General features: G+C 36.8%; 1 protein-coding gene across 4 annotated transcripts in view; it reads right to left on the reverse strand.

Annotated features, from left to right (window-relative positions):
* CUX1 (cut like homeobox 1) overlaps positions 1-16,005 on the reverse strand; it is a 372,701-nt gene that overhangs the window by 237,629 nt on the left and 119,067 nt on the right. For all 4 annotated transcript variants that reach the window (XM_067537835.1, XM_067537834.1, XM_067537832.1 and 1 more), the window contains exon 3: positions 227-274. In XM_067537835.1, coding sequence (XP_067393936.1) covers positions 227-274 — 48 coding nt within the window. The remainder of the gene's footprint in view (positions 1-226; positions 275-16,005) is intronic.

Below are 16,005 nucleotides of genomic sequence, written 5' to 3' on the forward strand. Positions count from 1 at the left end.
GGACTCCTAAAACATATGAACAAGTGCCTTTTTAAGCATTTGTATAAACCAAAATATATTCCTTTTTCATATACATAACACACATGGGCCCTGATCCTGCAAAATGCGCCATGCTGCTGGCAGAACCCTTTGTCCATACAGTTTCACTGAAGGGCTACAGCATACTAGACTGAAGTAAATGCAGATGATCAGAAGTGGCAAGCTAAATGAAAGCATAGACTCTTACCTCCCCCTGGAAACTCTTCAATAATGGAGCTACCTGTTTGCGCAGGTCCTGCAAGACAAAAGCAAAGGGATTCCATCAGGAAACAACCATTTAAAAAAAGAAAGTATATAAAGAATAAGTTTGATCAGAATAAAGGTGATTATTAAATATTTTGAATGGAGCAGCACATTTACCCTACTAGAGAAACTTGACTCCCCCCAATTTTTTGAATATTAATTAAAGCTTGATTGCATTTTTATGGCAACCTTTGTTTAATCAGAGGTGTAACTAGAATCATTCTGAACAGGACCATGTTTCCAATTTGATAATTTCCAGTTTGGTACACCCTTATGATTGTTGCAGGTGATGATAATTGTTTAAAAGGCTGTGGTAATGTCGGGGAAGCAGAGAACTCTTTCAATCTGGTAAGTCTATTGAAACAGTGAAGTGATTAATGTGATCTGAAGTAAATTTCTGTGTCCACTGAAAAGCATTCCAACTACCGCCCTAAATTTAAGTCAGTCTCCTTTTGACATTTTGCATTAATGGGAGTTTCCTCTCTTTCCTCCCTGAGTGTAAGACTACTGGGGCCACCACCTTAACTAAGGGCAGTTTGGCTCTATTAAGAATGGGAAGTGATAGCCATTTTAAAAGACGGCACCTTCGCTGAGGTGAAGACTGCTGTGGTTCCAGTGCCTTTGAGAACAATGGGATATAGTAGTCATTTTGAAAGTGAGAGTTCTTTGTGGTTCTTCTACAGATAATGTGTTATTCGATAGCCCCTGCTAAAGAAGAGTCTTTCAGTTATGAAGCATGACGACCACTAGTCCTTAGAAAAAAAAATTTAAAGGCTTGAGATGTGGCCTAAACATACTACAAGGGAAGCCTGAAGAGTCCATTACTTCACTATAAAGATCATTTGGGACACAAACACAGTACAGTGGTCTGATAGTACTAAATTTCTTAAAGGACCTTCTTTTAAACTAGTTTTAACTCTAACTAATTAACAGCTGTACTTATACATTTTCTGAAAATTCATTCTATGCCCAAAATGTAAGTGCTGTAACTATCGAGAGGACATTCTGTAGATTCTTCATGCATAATGAAGCAGCTGAATCCTTTTTTGAAGTGCAAAACTCAATTATGGAACCATATATGGCACTTCCTCAGTTTATATAGTTGTAAGTCTATCTGCAATGTGGAGACTACACACAATAATAATAATAATAATAATAATAATGATGATGATGAATATAGAAGTCAGAATAAATTTCTAAAAATTACCTTTTAAAAAAATTTAAATGTCAAAATTTCAAGGTCCAATATCTTAGAGACTTCTAGAAAGCCAGGCCCTCCTAAAAAGCCAGGAATTTTGCTTTTCCAGTGGTAAAAAGCCCTTTCTTTTAACTCCTGATCTATAAGATATCAAACCTTGCCCATCCTGGGCCTTACATCAGTGTAATTTCTTGAGGAAATGGAAACAGTTCTCTGGCAGATTAATTTTTTTTAAACGGCAACTGTTTGAAGCCATTTAATATTCCAATTCTCAGAAGCTGTTTCAGAGCTGTTTCATGAGTGATGGATTAGTGCCCAGAATGCAGGTGAAGATGATGTCAAAGATATATGATTAGTTGAAGAACTATATTATAAGTATAATTTATCACAGTCTTTCAATTTTATTGTATGGCTTTGCACAGTATCATATGGCTATCACTAGTACAGTACACATCCACATCATAATAAGAATACTGTGGTAGCTGTATAAAACCATGACCTTGACCTAGTCAATACAGGGATTTTAGCTCAGCCCTGATCTACACTTACCTGGAAATTTGACGGCAGTTGACAGGAGTTACGCAATTTACGCAGACTAGCTTGCGTAACTCCCGTCGACTGCTGTGCTTCTCTTCTGCGCACGGTCTTCACTGCATTGCGCCGACGGGAACCGTGTTCCCGTCGACACAGCGCTACACCACTTGAAGGGGTGGATATACTGTGTCGACTTCCTGATCGATTGAGAGGGTCTACACTGACGGCTCAATCGATCCATAAAGATTGATCTGACGGCAGCGACTTTGCCGTCATCAGTATAGACATACCCTAAGTTGCATTTTCCAATATTTAGCTGCCACGTGAGACCAGAATGCAGTACTCTGCTATGTAACTTTTATAATATGTTTTCTTTGTATTCAGTTGATAATAAAAAGTTAATGAAAAAAATAAAAATAAAAGCTTCGGTTCAGGGCCAAGATCTTGCATGCCAAGTTTTAGTCTACAGTGAAGTTCTAAACTTTTGAGAAACAAGATTTATAATGGAAACACTGGCAGTCTTTTCACTTTATTGACTGGTATACCACTCAAGCAAAGAGGTAGCATTTTATAAAATAAAATAAATATTTCAATCCAAAAGTAGTGATTTCTTTATTCTTTGTCCCAAGCATCCCCCAAGTAATCAAAATACTAACAAGCAGGATTACATGACATAGTGTCAAAATACCTGTGCCATATTTATTCTACAGCTTTCATCATCAGTAAAACTATGCTTACAAAATTTCCTGGTGTAGATGCACCCTATGAGTGCATACAACATGCCTTTATAGGCTCTGAAGTCCAAAGTGATCCAGCTAATCCTCTATGAGAGGGTGCTATTGAATCGGGAACCAGTTTTGGCAGTCTCTGGACTCGCTGCAATGGTGGTCACTTACTACACGTAAACGAACATGTAAGAGGCTTTGATACCCTTGGAATGGTAGCTAAGAACAATAAAGGTGTGGCACTTCACACCCTTCATCTTATCTCTTTTCATATAAAAATAAGTTTTGAGATGAACGACCAAAAAAAAAAAAATCTTATATTCTGCTCCAGTATTTTAAAAACACCCAAAATGAATGCACCTTTGAGGGGAATGGTAAGTAAACTGAACAACAGAGAGTTACACACCAGAAGAAATGACTATACATCTTTCACCTGCTAGTTATTTTTGCAAATTGTTTTAGTTTAGTCTAGTAGTTTTACAAGCGTTTACTAGGCTAACTGGCATTAAATCTTCAGAAATCTCACAAAAAAAGAGGAAGTAAAAATAAAACCACAAAAGTAGTCAGAACTACATATGTCCAAGTCATCAGCTAAATCACTCCTACTAAATTTATTTTTGGCAATTTGAGAAATTATTTACCAGACTAGTCCTCCAAATATTATACTAATGTCAGATATTATTCTACCTTCTTTGCCCTAAATTGGACAGACAAAAATAACGACGCTCTATTCTGACACACAGGAATCTGTAATATTGGTTAGCAAGGACACCATATGATTTATTATCCTTTTAAAATGTAGTGGCCTTTATTGTCCGGGCTCTGATCAAAATAGGAGATGCAACCAAATCCAGCCCCCACACACAGCTCTGTAGCAAATCACTGTCATCCAACACTACAGCTAGAAAGGGTACATTCAACTGAACATTAGAACAAATGATAATTTGCCAACACAAATGCATCAAAGTACTCAAGTGCTCCTATAAGATTAAATTTGAAGCATATTTTTCCTTGCCATCTAAATGTGCTCTCTCTGTGGATGATTTATCAGGACACTGCCCTTTCCAGGAAGCTACTCTATCAGAGACAAATTCAGCACCTAAAAAGAGTATGAATTAGTATGTTCTAGCTCTATCAGAATCAAATCTGTACAATACTGAAGGCCAATATGGTATCTCTTCTCTTTAAAGTAATAAACAACCAGTTTACATGTTGATAAAAGAGTTACACAATGAAATCTGAATCCCAATAACTTTAACTCCTTTTCCATTGGCATTAAAAAAAACCATCAGACAATGAATCAACAGTGAATTTATGATATAAAATGGACACCAAATATATCTTTCTGACACCCAGATTGTATTATTTATCTATCATCATCTTCATATACTGCATTAGTATATACAGATATACCAACTCAGGGTTAAGGCTAGCAACACTGCACTTTTAATTTACTTTACCTCTGAAGCTACAACAGCACCTTTGCCCGCCCTGACTACTTGATCTCCTTTACCTCCAAAATGCTCATTTCTAAAATACCACAAAAGAAAAGCCCTGTGACGCTGGTTTGATAAAGTGGTCCTACAACATTGTCTTGACCTGTACAGCTTTATCATCCACAAAAGTATTGTATCCATAAGGGGTGGAGGGGGAAGACAACCTCTGGGGCAAGTGTTCTTCCAGTTACCTACGGTACCACATTTTCTATGATCTGTTCTGTAGATTGTCTATTCTAGATGCATGTTGGCTAGTGAATGTCAGAGTGTCTGGCGGAGAAATCATAATGAGAAGCAGCACAGTTGTGTCAGCATCAGTGACATCATTAGTTCAGCTGTCACATTCTATTTCGAAGCTGGCTCATCACAAGAAGATGCGAAGGCTTTTCTGCCATCTTACCCTTTTGCATTTCCTTCCTTGTTAGGCTACATGTAATAAGGAACTAACAACTGGCCCTACACTGAAAATAGGTAAAGCTGAAAATTATGGCTACAGACGCTTTCTGATGAGACTTAAAAACAAAAAGCAGAATAGTTATTGAGGGGGGAGGTACTTGTTAGCTCAATCCACATTACCACTTAAAAAAGGGGGGACAGCAAACTTCTCCTAGCCAAAAATTATTTGTACATAGCAAACTGTTTATTTTTTAGAATCAGAAAATATTTGTGTGTAACCTCCAAGAGAGAATTGCATACACTTGGTCCCCGCATCTATTTTCTCAATATATAACTGAAATGCTCCTTCAAATTCACATACAGCTAAAGAAAAAACGCAGTAACCAAGCACAAAGCATTTGATGAGGAAAAGTCATGCTCAACTTTAGAGGTGTGTTACGTACATGCATTGAGACCCCAAACTGTATCTCAAGTTTACCGGCAACATGAAAATTGACAAGTTAAAACTGATTGCTGTCACTTCTAGTTAGACTTCCGTTGGCCACCTTACAAAGATCTGGCATGCATATATACTTCACCCAGTTAGAGGCAAAATTAACTAGTAAACTGTGGTCATCTGAAATTTGATTCATAACCACAAACATTTTAATCTCTGCCTATATGTTATTTTATTATTTGTTCTAGTTGTGCCCACAGATAACATATACAGAGCCAGTATACCTTCCCCAACACAGATCTCAGGTAAACAATTTTTAAAAATGTTAATGGAAACATTGATAAATCTCTTTTTTATGTTTAATAAATTTCATGGGAAACCATTTAGCCCTCCAAATTGAAACCCTAGCTGCATACACAAACAGATATTGCAGAGGAGCTGAGACAAAATATTTATTTCCTAAAATAAGGCAAGTTAAAATCATATGATCAAACAATTCTGTTGCTCAATTTACAGTATGATTTAATGAGATGTAAAGCTTCTTGTTGCTTACAGCACCTTTACTTGGTATCTAATCATTAGAGAATGATTCATGTTGCTAACAATTTACTGATACTTTTGATCATTTTAACAGATGAGAACACATTAACACTCCAGTGTCTCTGTACAAAAAATCATTTTAAGTTACATTTATAGGTAAGTTTCTACCTATCATACTGATAAATAAAAAATCTTGATTTACAGTAGCAGAGTGCACACCACACTACACTCAGAAAGATTTCAGTTCACATATCTTGTGAAAATTCCATTAACTTTAATTATTTATTAGCAGAAGAATTAGATTACTGTTCTTGACCTATTTTTTCAGTGCATGGGTCCACCCAGCAGTGAAATGAAAGAATATTCCATTTGTGAAAAGGCTGGTTTTACCGGAGATTCTAGTTTAGACGTATGAACTAACCCCAAAACAAAGAGATTAGAATGTTGTACCCCACCATAGAACCTTCTCTGCAATAAGCAGAATTCTCACTCAGAGTTCTGATATTATTAAACATAAAAGGTTTCCTTGTAAAAGATGTGTTTTTAGTCATCTTGGTCCCTAATCCTTCAAAGCTTTACTTATGTGAGTAACCCCAGAAGAAGGTGGAGGAAAAGATCAAGTATCGCACACCTAGAAGAGAGGTTCAACTGTTTTACTGGCACCATGCCCATTTCCATCAGACCCTGCAAAAGAGTGCTCAAGAAGTCTAAGGAGTTATGGGGCCTCTGTGTGAATGGCCCTTGGGTCTGCAGAGTTTCTGGGCAGATCCCATGGTCTAATCAGTAGAGATAGGGCAGGGAAGCATAACTTTGTACCCCTCATAGAATCATAGAATATTAGGTTTGGAAGGGACCTCAGGAGGTCATCTAGTCCAACCCTCTGCTCAAAGCAGAATCTACTGCAACTAAATCATCCCAGCTAGGGCTTTGGCAAGCTGCACCTTAAAAACCTCTGGAGGATGGAGATTCCACCACCTCCCTAGGTAACCCACTCCAGTGCTTCACCACCTTCCTAGTGAAAAAGCTTTTCCTAATATCCAACCTAGACCTCCCCCACTGCAACTTCAGACCATTGCTCCTAGTTCTGCTATCTACTACCACTGAAAACAGCCTAGTTCCATCCTCCCTGGAACCCCTTTTCAGGTAATTAAAGGCTGCTATCAAACCCCCCCTCATTCTTCTCTTATGCAGGCTGAAAAGTCTAGTTCCTCAGCCTCTCCTCATAAATCGTGCTGTAGCCCCCTAATTATTTTGTTGCCCGCTGCTGGACTCTTTCCAATTTGTCCACATCCTTTCTGTAGTGGGGGGCCCAAAACTGGACACAGTTCTCCAAATTAGGTCTCACCAGTGCTAAATAGAGGGGAATAATTACTTCCCTTGAACTGCTGGCAATGCTCCTACTAATACAGCCCAATATGCCATTAGCCTTCTTGGCAATAAGGGCACACTGTTGATTCATATCCAGCTTATATCCCCTCCCAGCAGAACAATGTGAGGGGAACCTCTGCAAGGAGATCTTTGCAGAGATTTCCAACCCAAGCCACCTCCAGTGCTTTTGTTGTTTGTTTGACCATAGGCATGGGTGATCTGTCCCATTGATTTCAATGGAACTACTCATATGGGTCAGACTTTGTAGGATCATCTCTCTTCCAATTTAAAATGTTAGCTTTTATTTATTTTCATTCTGTACCTATGCAGCAATGTGCAAACACTTACTGATTACCTTCAAAATTGTTTATAACATGAACTGTGCAACAGAAGCACTGTGGTAGCCACTTAAGTAAAACCAATTTTTTTATATAACTTTACAAGTCAATTTAGCAAACTGCACATTTTAGAAACATGTTAAAAATCTTACAGTCACTTACAAAACATCAAGTTAACTGGACAAAAATGACATGAGTTGACACAATTATGAAACTGAACTGTTGTTGCCAACAAAACAAATTCACACAGGAGAAAAACTAGAAAATATCAAATGACGCAATCTAAGGCAACTAAAGCCCGATAATTTTATTTTCTTCTATGTTAAAAATGAGTGAATTCTCTTATAAAGTTAGCTTTAAAAATTACAATGAAGTTGTTTTTCCATCCCCTCATTTGTTGTTAATCTTGTCTATCTGTTACATTTTTATTTTCCCAAAGCTCAGTGAGAAATAACAGATCACCACTGAATGGGAAAGTTGGGAGTTATTGTCTAACAACTGAATTGATTCTAAAACCTGTGAATTAACTCTTGTGTTTATAGCGGTTTTTCCCTTGCAAACATTTTGTCTCGCTTTTTTTCCTAACTATCATGCACTAAACTACCTGTTGTTGAAGGTGACAAGTGACAATAAACGTATAGCCCTAAAGATACAAACCTGTAATGGGAATAATTTTACATATACATCCAAGGTCAACATAGTTACATAACATGTCTAACAACTAACACAATCTTTCAGGAACCCTAACAGGCCTAACAGAAAGCATTATGTGATTGTAAACAAAAAACTACATTTTTGGCAGTTTGTCTGAGAAAAAGTGTGAGAGTCAATAGTACGGGTACCTGAGATGCCTTGAAGCAAGCAGTTCTTGTGGTAATGGTAGGACAACCATGTTTCCCTGAAAACCAGGAACATCCTATTTTTCAATCTTGTCCCAGCATCCCTATTGGATTTTTAAAAACAGGCATTTTCTCCCAGTTTTAATAAACACCTGCAGATTCCAGCAATCTGAAGGAACATAACTGAACTAAGGAAATTGAAGACAGATGAGATGAATATATGTGCAACCGAAGGACTACTCTCAACTAGATCTGTCAAATATTACTACCCTTCCATCCTTTATCTCCATGGAAAACTCAAGTAAAAGGCAGACTTGCTGAGAAGGCCTGTTCTAAAGCCTGTTGAAGTCAGTGGAAGATTTTCCATTTGTTTCAACAGGCTGCATCTGTCCATCAGGGAAGCTATTGTTTTAACATTAACATTTTACAATCTGCATAGCTGGCCAGGAAAGCTATGAAAAAAATCACCTTCAAAGATCAATAAAGTCAATTTGGTATAGTTAATCTTTTAAATTATGTCAAATGGTATAGTTGAACATTTTCTTTAAAGTTAATGTCCTAATTTAGTAGCATTTAGTTTGTCAGAAAGGCAACTTTATTTACTGTTTAATATTAAAACAGTAAAGGACCAGCTTTTACCCTCCAAGATCCACACACATAACTTGCATATTCAGAAGTCTTTTGTGCGCAAGGATGACAGTGCAAGTTGCAGATTCTACTATTTGATCTTTCCCTACTTGGATCTGACCATGGAGAGATTTTTGAAAGTCAGCACATGAAAGTGGTTGTGAACAAATATATATGAGTCAATTCCTGTCCCCTTCCCCCCAACTACTTATCTAAATATAGGTCCATTTACTAATTTGTGTGGTTGTAATGGGCCATATTCTGGCTCTCCAATACCCAACAGGCTGTCTAATTTTATGTGAGGAAGGAACAAATACTGTGAGAACCTATGAACTTTAAGCCAATAAAGAGATAATTAGTCACAATCCTGAGCTGAAGACACAAAGTAACTAGCCAAAAAGTGCAAAGCATTTTCCTCAGAACGCATCTCAAACACTGAGGAAAGGTTTGAACATTATTGCTATTTTAGATAGCTTCACGTGGACTGATGGCCTCAATTCAATAAATGATGTGTTCATATCACAAACACTGTCACATCTAGCATCCTGAATAGCAGTCTCCAAAAGGCCCAGAACTGAATGGAAGCAGAAATTTAACTAACCTCTCAGCCCTAGTTTTGATACCATGAGGACATAACTGAGGCACACTGGGGCGGCATAGGGGACTGCAAGGTGCTCATGCTGTACTTATTCTGCATATAGCTGGAGAACCTCAAGCTCCAGTGTCATGAATACAGTATTCTCCACAAGGAATATATTCATTTAAAAAAAAAAAAAAAAACTCTAAAAACGTCAAAGGTCTTTTCAACTATAAGCTATTAAAGACAGATTTACATGTTAGTCTGCAGTTGAACATGAACGTGGGGAATGGTGTTGGGCATTACTAAAAGAAAAAGTATTCAAAGCAAAATCCTTACATAGCTTCATATTTATATCAAGTTATGCTCTGGGGAAATTTGGCACTTATCTGTATATCAATTTTAGAAGTGCAAGTTATTGCATTAGGATTTTACACATATGTATTGTTAACACAGAATATGCGCATTTATCTAATGAATGGTCCAAACAAACTATATTAAATCCATTTGTTAAGGAATCTCTGCATAAAATGTTCATGACAGAATGTGGCACTGCAGGAATGCCTAAGTGGACAAACAGGTTAAAGTCCATCACTAAGTATGGGGCACTGTGCGTACAAACACTTTACATGTCCAGATAATATATTCCTATTAATTCCTTAAATATTTTTAAAAGCTATTACAAATTTCACAAAAAAATCTTAAACTGTGTGACTCTGTGATTCTAAGGCCAAAAGGGGCCGCCACTTGATCTAATCTGACCTGCTGTATAGAACAGGCCAGAAATAGCACCCAGCACCCGCACACTAAACCCAACAGCCGAAATTAGACCAAAGTATTGCAGCCCAGAGGAGACTAGATTATTATGTGCCAGAGACAGAGAATAGGAGGGATCAGGGTGGACCAGTGTCCGAAGCCTTATTGATCTTTTAAGGTGTCACCACTGAATGGGAAATGATAAGTGAGATATACACAGACAATCCTGGCAAATGGCCCACACCCACACACTGCAGATGAAGGTGAAAAATTTGTCAATTTGACCTAAGGGAAAAAAATCCTTCCCGACTCCACATATGGTGATCGGTTAGACCCTGAGCATGTAAGCAAGAAAGAGCCAGCCAAACACCAGAGAGAGAGACCTCTTGGTGCCAACTCAGAGCGTTAGCCCTCCCCATCCTATGCCCCATCTTTAGCCATAGCCATCCCTGATGCTTCCGAAGAAGAAAAAAATAAATACATTTTTAAAAAATATCATCATCTTCTTGATACTTCCAGAGAGATATCCATTAGCCATTTGTTTGCTTAAGGAGAGTGGTTCCTACCGGGGGAAAAAACCATTTTATTTTTTTTTTAAATAGGAAATGTGTGGTATAGCTGTAATACAAACTGCTGTCATAGTAAATTATATTTGATAGAACAGATTAAATGATTGTTAAATAAGTATGTCTCGCATATGTACAGCAACTGTCAATTTTTCAGGAGATCAGCGTTTCAACATAATTAATTTCAATGACGAGACAGCAGTATAGTGGACTTTTCCAATAGACCACACTTGTCCCAGAGACAGAAGAACCTTAACGAGGTGCCCACTCTTACAAAGGTTGCCAAAAATCTACATTGACATCATAAATTCTACATAGGGGGCTCATAATAAATAGGGACTTTATTTTAATTTTTTAAAATTAAGAGGCTTAAGTAGTTTATAACTCCCAGAGCACAATTTTTAAAAATTTTTATGGCATCAGGAAAAGATACAGAGTCAAGGGAGATCTGGCAACGTCTGAGATTAGTAAAGGGAACTTCAACATTAAAAATGGTGCTTTCATGTTGAGAGACACCCAGATTTCACTACAAAGTGTCACACTGCAATATGTTTAGTGAAGCAAATCTCTTATTGTAACACATTGTTTCCCATATGTGTAACAGCCATTATCATTTAAATAGAGCCAAGCTAGTACCACAAGATTTCCAAGAAGGTGACAAATTAACAAAAATGACACCAAAACTCAATATACAGAGTCAAAGGAGTAGTGCTCTTATGTTACCTTAGTGACCCATCAATATATGTCAAAAATCTAATTAACTGAATTTTTCTCTTTCTGTGGGCCAAAATCACAAACACAGTATAGATCTTCTGATGTTGTTTTACCAATTGAATTAATTTGTAAGGTTCTATTTTATAATTAGATTTTTTGCCACAAAAATCTGAAGTGTGGCACTTTCTGTCCCTGTTCCCACTAAAGTCAATGGAATCAGGCTCAGGCCATAGTGCTTATGCTCTGGTGGCAAACTGGTACAATAGATGTAAAGGAATCAATCAAGGAGGAATCAAAGCAAACTCAGTAAAACAGTTATTCAATACGCCTTTTTGTTGGTTTCAGGGGGCGGGGAAGGGTATTTCATAAATTCAACTCCAAGAAATTTCTAACAGCAGCATCGTCTCACAAATGTAATATATAGTCTCAGCTGGGACTAATCCCCAAATCTGTAAGACTGAACTGTGAACTATTCCAATATATTGTAGGAGAAAGAGACAGACTAAGAAAAGAAACCCACTGGATTGAAGAAAAAAATACCTTAAAACATTTTATTATCTCTGTGCTCACTTTTTTCCTTATTGAAAGCACACAAACATAGCCGTGAATCACAATGAACTCAATAACATTAAAATGAGACATATTTGTGTATGAATAAATCAACAGAATGAGTACTGGCTGATCTTTTACTAACTTAGAAGGGAGAGGTAACAAATTGCGCATAAGGAAAAAATAGTTTTCCTGTTACAAAAATTCTCAGTTTCTATAGGAGACTGAACACTTAGAAAGTCACTGTTTTAACAGCAGCAAAATAAATAATTTGTGTTTTGGGGGGAATTCTATTGGCATCCATCTTCTTTGAAACTGTTACCAAACTACAAGGCCTTCATAATGCACAGTACTTCCCCCTTCCTTCTGAACACACACAATTGCTCCTCTGGGCTGCAGCTATTCAGGAACCTAATGCAGTTTAACAAATTCTCTATCTCTTGGCTCAAGCTGTTGGCTCTGACAGATGAATCAGAGAAGTCCATAAATGTCTTGAGGATTTGTGTCGACTTTTCTTGTATGACCATATATAGCAAGTACAGATCGAGTTATCTACAATAATTTTAACCTAAGCTTCAGACTTCTTACCTTATTACTATCTTCGTGGCAAACATTCTTGAGCCACAATACAGCTAAAATGGATATAAAGCTGCCAACCATTCAACTGAAATGTATTTTTCTATTCTTTATGATCTATTATTGTAAAAAGTATGTATACAGTTACTTGACCTAAATAAAGGTATACTTAACGGGAAAAGTTATTATTTAAATGTCTTCTGTTCCTCAGAGAAAAATCAGAAATACTGTGATTTAACCAAAAAACTGATGGTGTGGGAAACATGCATTTTAAAATGTGTATCCCATTTGCAATGTGCAAGGTCCCCTACTGTTTACTTTAAAAAAATCAGATACCACAAAATGTCATTCAAGTCATCACACAAAGCAATAAAAGAAACTGGAATCAACACTAGATTCAAATAGACCAACAGTGCCCTTATCTCTGACCACTTGTAGACAAGCATTCTGCACATGGACTTATCAGGGAATTCCAACGTCTATGGCTTCCGATGAATCCATACAAATATTGTATTGTAATTCTTTGCAACAAAAAGACAATATCTATCTATTGCTTTCTGTACCTGTTTTATTTTTACATATTGTTATCCCCTCATATTCACATTTCTAATGTACAGCACAGAAAATAATTCTCCAGCTGGGTATGAGTTGCTGTGGGCACCCAAAAGCAAATACAAAGTAGAGAAAAAAATGACTTCCTTAAGTTAAGTGACTCAAACACACTATATGAGGGATCTCGAGTGCCACTAATCTCAAGATAAGGAAGCTCCTCAAATCCGTGTGCAACATATGTAAAAATTATCTTGAAACACTAATCAGTTTGAAAGTAAATCTGAAGCTTTGTTTGCAAAAGTGTATAATGTGAAGAGGAGAATGGAGGAGGAGGAGGAATATTGTTTACAAAAAGTTGAACGGGAATCCTCTGGAAAAGGAAAACTTGTACAAAAGAAATCTTTAAAAGATTAAAATATTGTAACAGCAGCAGAAATCATGATTCCTTTTAGGATTCTAGAGAAGCAGACTCGGTTAAAGAAACTTTAGACATAAAAAAAAAAAAGTAAACGTGCATGCATGCAGATTCATGTAAACACTAACAAACTGATAACAAGCAAAACTGTAGAAGAAAAATTACAAAAAATGCTCAATGATATTTCTGTGACACTGAAGGGTTTTACTTCTAATGCAAATAATGATTCACCCCAAATACAGGGATGCGTGTGGGGAAGGAGAGGGGTGCACTGGACACAGTTATGCCAACTTCTCATTCCCAGAGAAGTAATGAAAAAAGACTGCCTCATATGTGAAAATTTGGCCCTTAGTCAGGGAAGGTCACATTTGCTTGTTTAGATTCCTCCACATGCACTTTAACAATGCACTTTACTATTTATTTAAGTTATGCCTCTAAAACCTGCAAGGTGCTTTCCAAATAATGAGGAAGACCCAGTCCCTGCCCAAAGAAAGTACAGTTTATAAAACAATTCCGCTTCAGAGGGTCTAGATACTATATTTTATTATTTTACAGTGCCCAAGCACATGTTGTGTCTTAGAATCCCTGAAGCTCTTGTTTCAAATTCAAATGTATGCAACACAAAACATGTTAGTATTTTCATTTTGTGAAGTCCAAATTGTTGTAAGAGCACTTTTGGCCCAATCCAACTCCCAGCGAAATCAATGGAAAGAATCCCAGGATTTTACAATGGAATTCTGAGGATCAGCATGTTCAGAGCAGGCCTTTCTCCTACTGATTTTCTTTAACACTCACATTTCAGGATTCAGGATTAAAGAGCCCAAAGTATGCCCCTTGAGTTCAGTTACTTGGGTGTGCTGTATTTGTCAAAACGTTCATCTTAGACTGGCTATGACGCTCTCTCCCTTTTTGCTTTGTACAGGGTTTGGGGTTGTTGTTTTATAATACAACAATTCTAATATAATTTCTTTTAGTTGGAAGAGAAATAGTTCTGATGCTATATGCTCATAGCTTCTACAGTAAATTCATTACTTGCTTTAACAATGTGTTTTGTCCTTCACTGTATCAGCATGAGCCTTCCTATACTTATTTCTCTCAATCTACTTTAGCTATTCTATACCTCCTACATAATTAAACATGTTATGTTCTCGTTTAGAAGATTTGCAAGACAGAAAGTCCAATACAAGTAAAACATCCATAAACTGGTGTTCTGCTAAGATATCTCATAGTTCCTCATAAGTAACAGATTTGTCTGATGAACTATTTGTTCACTGTCTTCAGTCATTTCTGACAGATTCTTCATATTATCCAGAATGGCACTGGAACTGTATTCTGGCAATTCTGTTGGATATGAAATTCCATAATGACTGGTTAATGCAGTCACTAATCCAATGCTTGATAACTATTCCACTCTGTTTCTGAAAAATTGCTTAGTACAATTAGCACAGGCTCCTTTAGAGTGAAAGCAAGAAATCACACATTCTTTTCTTCAGCCTAGTGATTCATTTGGCCTATTTCAAACTGGGCAGTGTGATTTTCCTTCAGTGGTCAATATGACTGCTTCAAAAACAAGTTAAGCAGATCCACTCTAAAGGTCCTTACACCTCAAGTTCTTGTGACTGGATACTTGATTTTGGTTCCCAGTGTAAAGGAATGTAAAGATTTTTCTTCCTTAATGAGTGGAAGGGATAACTGCTTTAAGTTTCAGTTAACTTCTATATATTATTAGCTCTTCTGACCGTCTCTCTTTCAAAATAATAGGTCAGTCAGGGGCACCCCAATGCTATCTTAACAAACTGAACTTTAGCTTTGCCTTTGGACTTCAAATGCACCACAATTATTGAAAGAAGTTATGAGAATCCAATTAAAGTACACCCAATAGTAATAAATTATACGGGATACAAACAACTCTGACAAAAAGGATCCTGATCTTGTCAGACTAACTGGAAAGAAATAGGAGTTTTACATGGTGCAACAGAAAACTATAGTTATTAGACTAGATATGTTTTTTCCAGAATAAATTCCCACTGTCTCCACAAAAGAAAAGATAAAGGAATTCCTATATGAGAACTGTGTGACTTCAGTACTGTTTCCTCTGTAATACTGATGGTTACACACAGGCAACTGGATGTATTATATAAAAGTATACGGTTACACACGTGGGTACGTAATTACTGTTTATCTTCTGGGAAAAATAAATAATAGCACTTTGGTATTCAGTATAGGGCCTTTCATCTGAGGATTTCAAATAAAATTTATAATCTATTAAGCCTCAACTTACACTAAGGGAAGTATTGTTATATAGTTGTATTGTTTACAAAACGTATCCATTTATGAAAGGAGAAATAGATTCTGGAAACAAAGGTTAACATCTCAAGAGAATAAGCTAGGGCCAAACACATAACTTTGGAACTCAAGTCTGAGAATCTGTCTGCTTTTTTCCTAAATACCACAAGGAGTAAGCATTTTATACACCATACAGCAAGATTCACAACCAACCTATTCATGATACAAAACACAC

This window comes from Emydura macquarii, unplaced genomic scaffold (assembly GCF_026122565.2).
Source record: "Emydura macquarii macquarii isolate MOO-44397 ecotype Brisbane River unplaced genomic scaffold, CSIRO-AGI_Emac_v2 contig_450, whole genome shotgun sequence".
NCBI lineage: Eukaryota > Metazoa > Chordata > Testudines > Chelidae > Emydura > Emydura macquarii.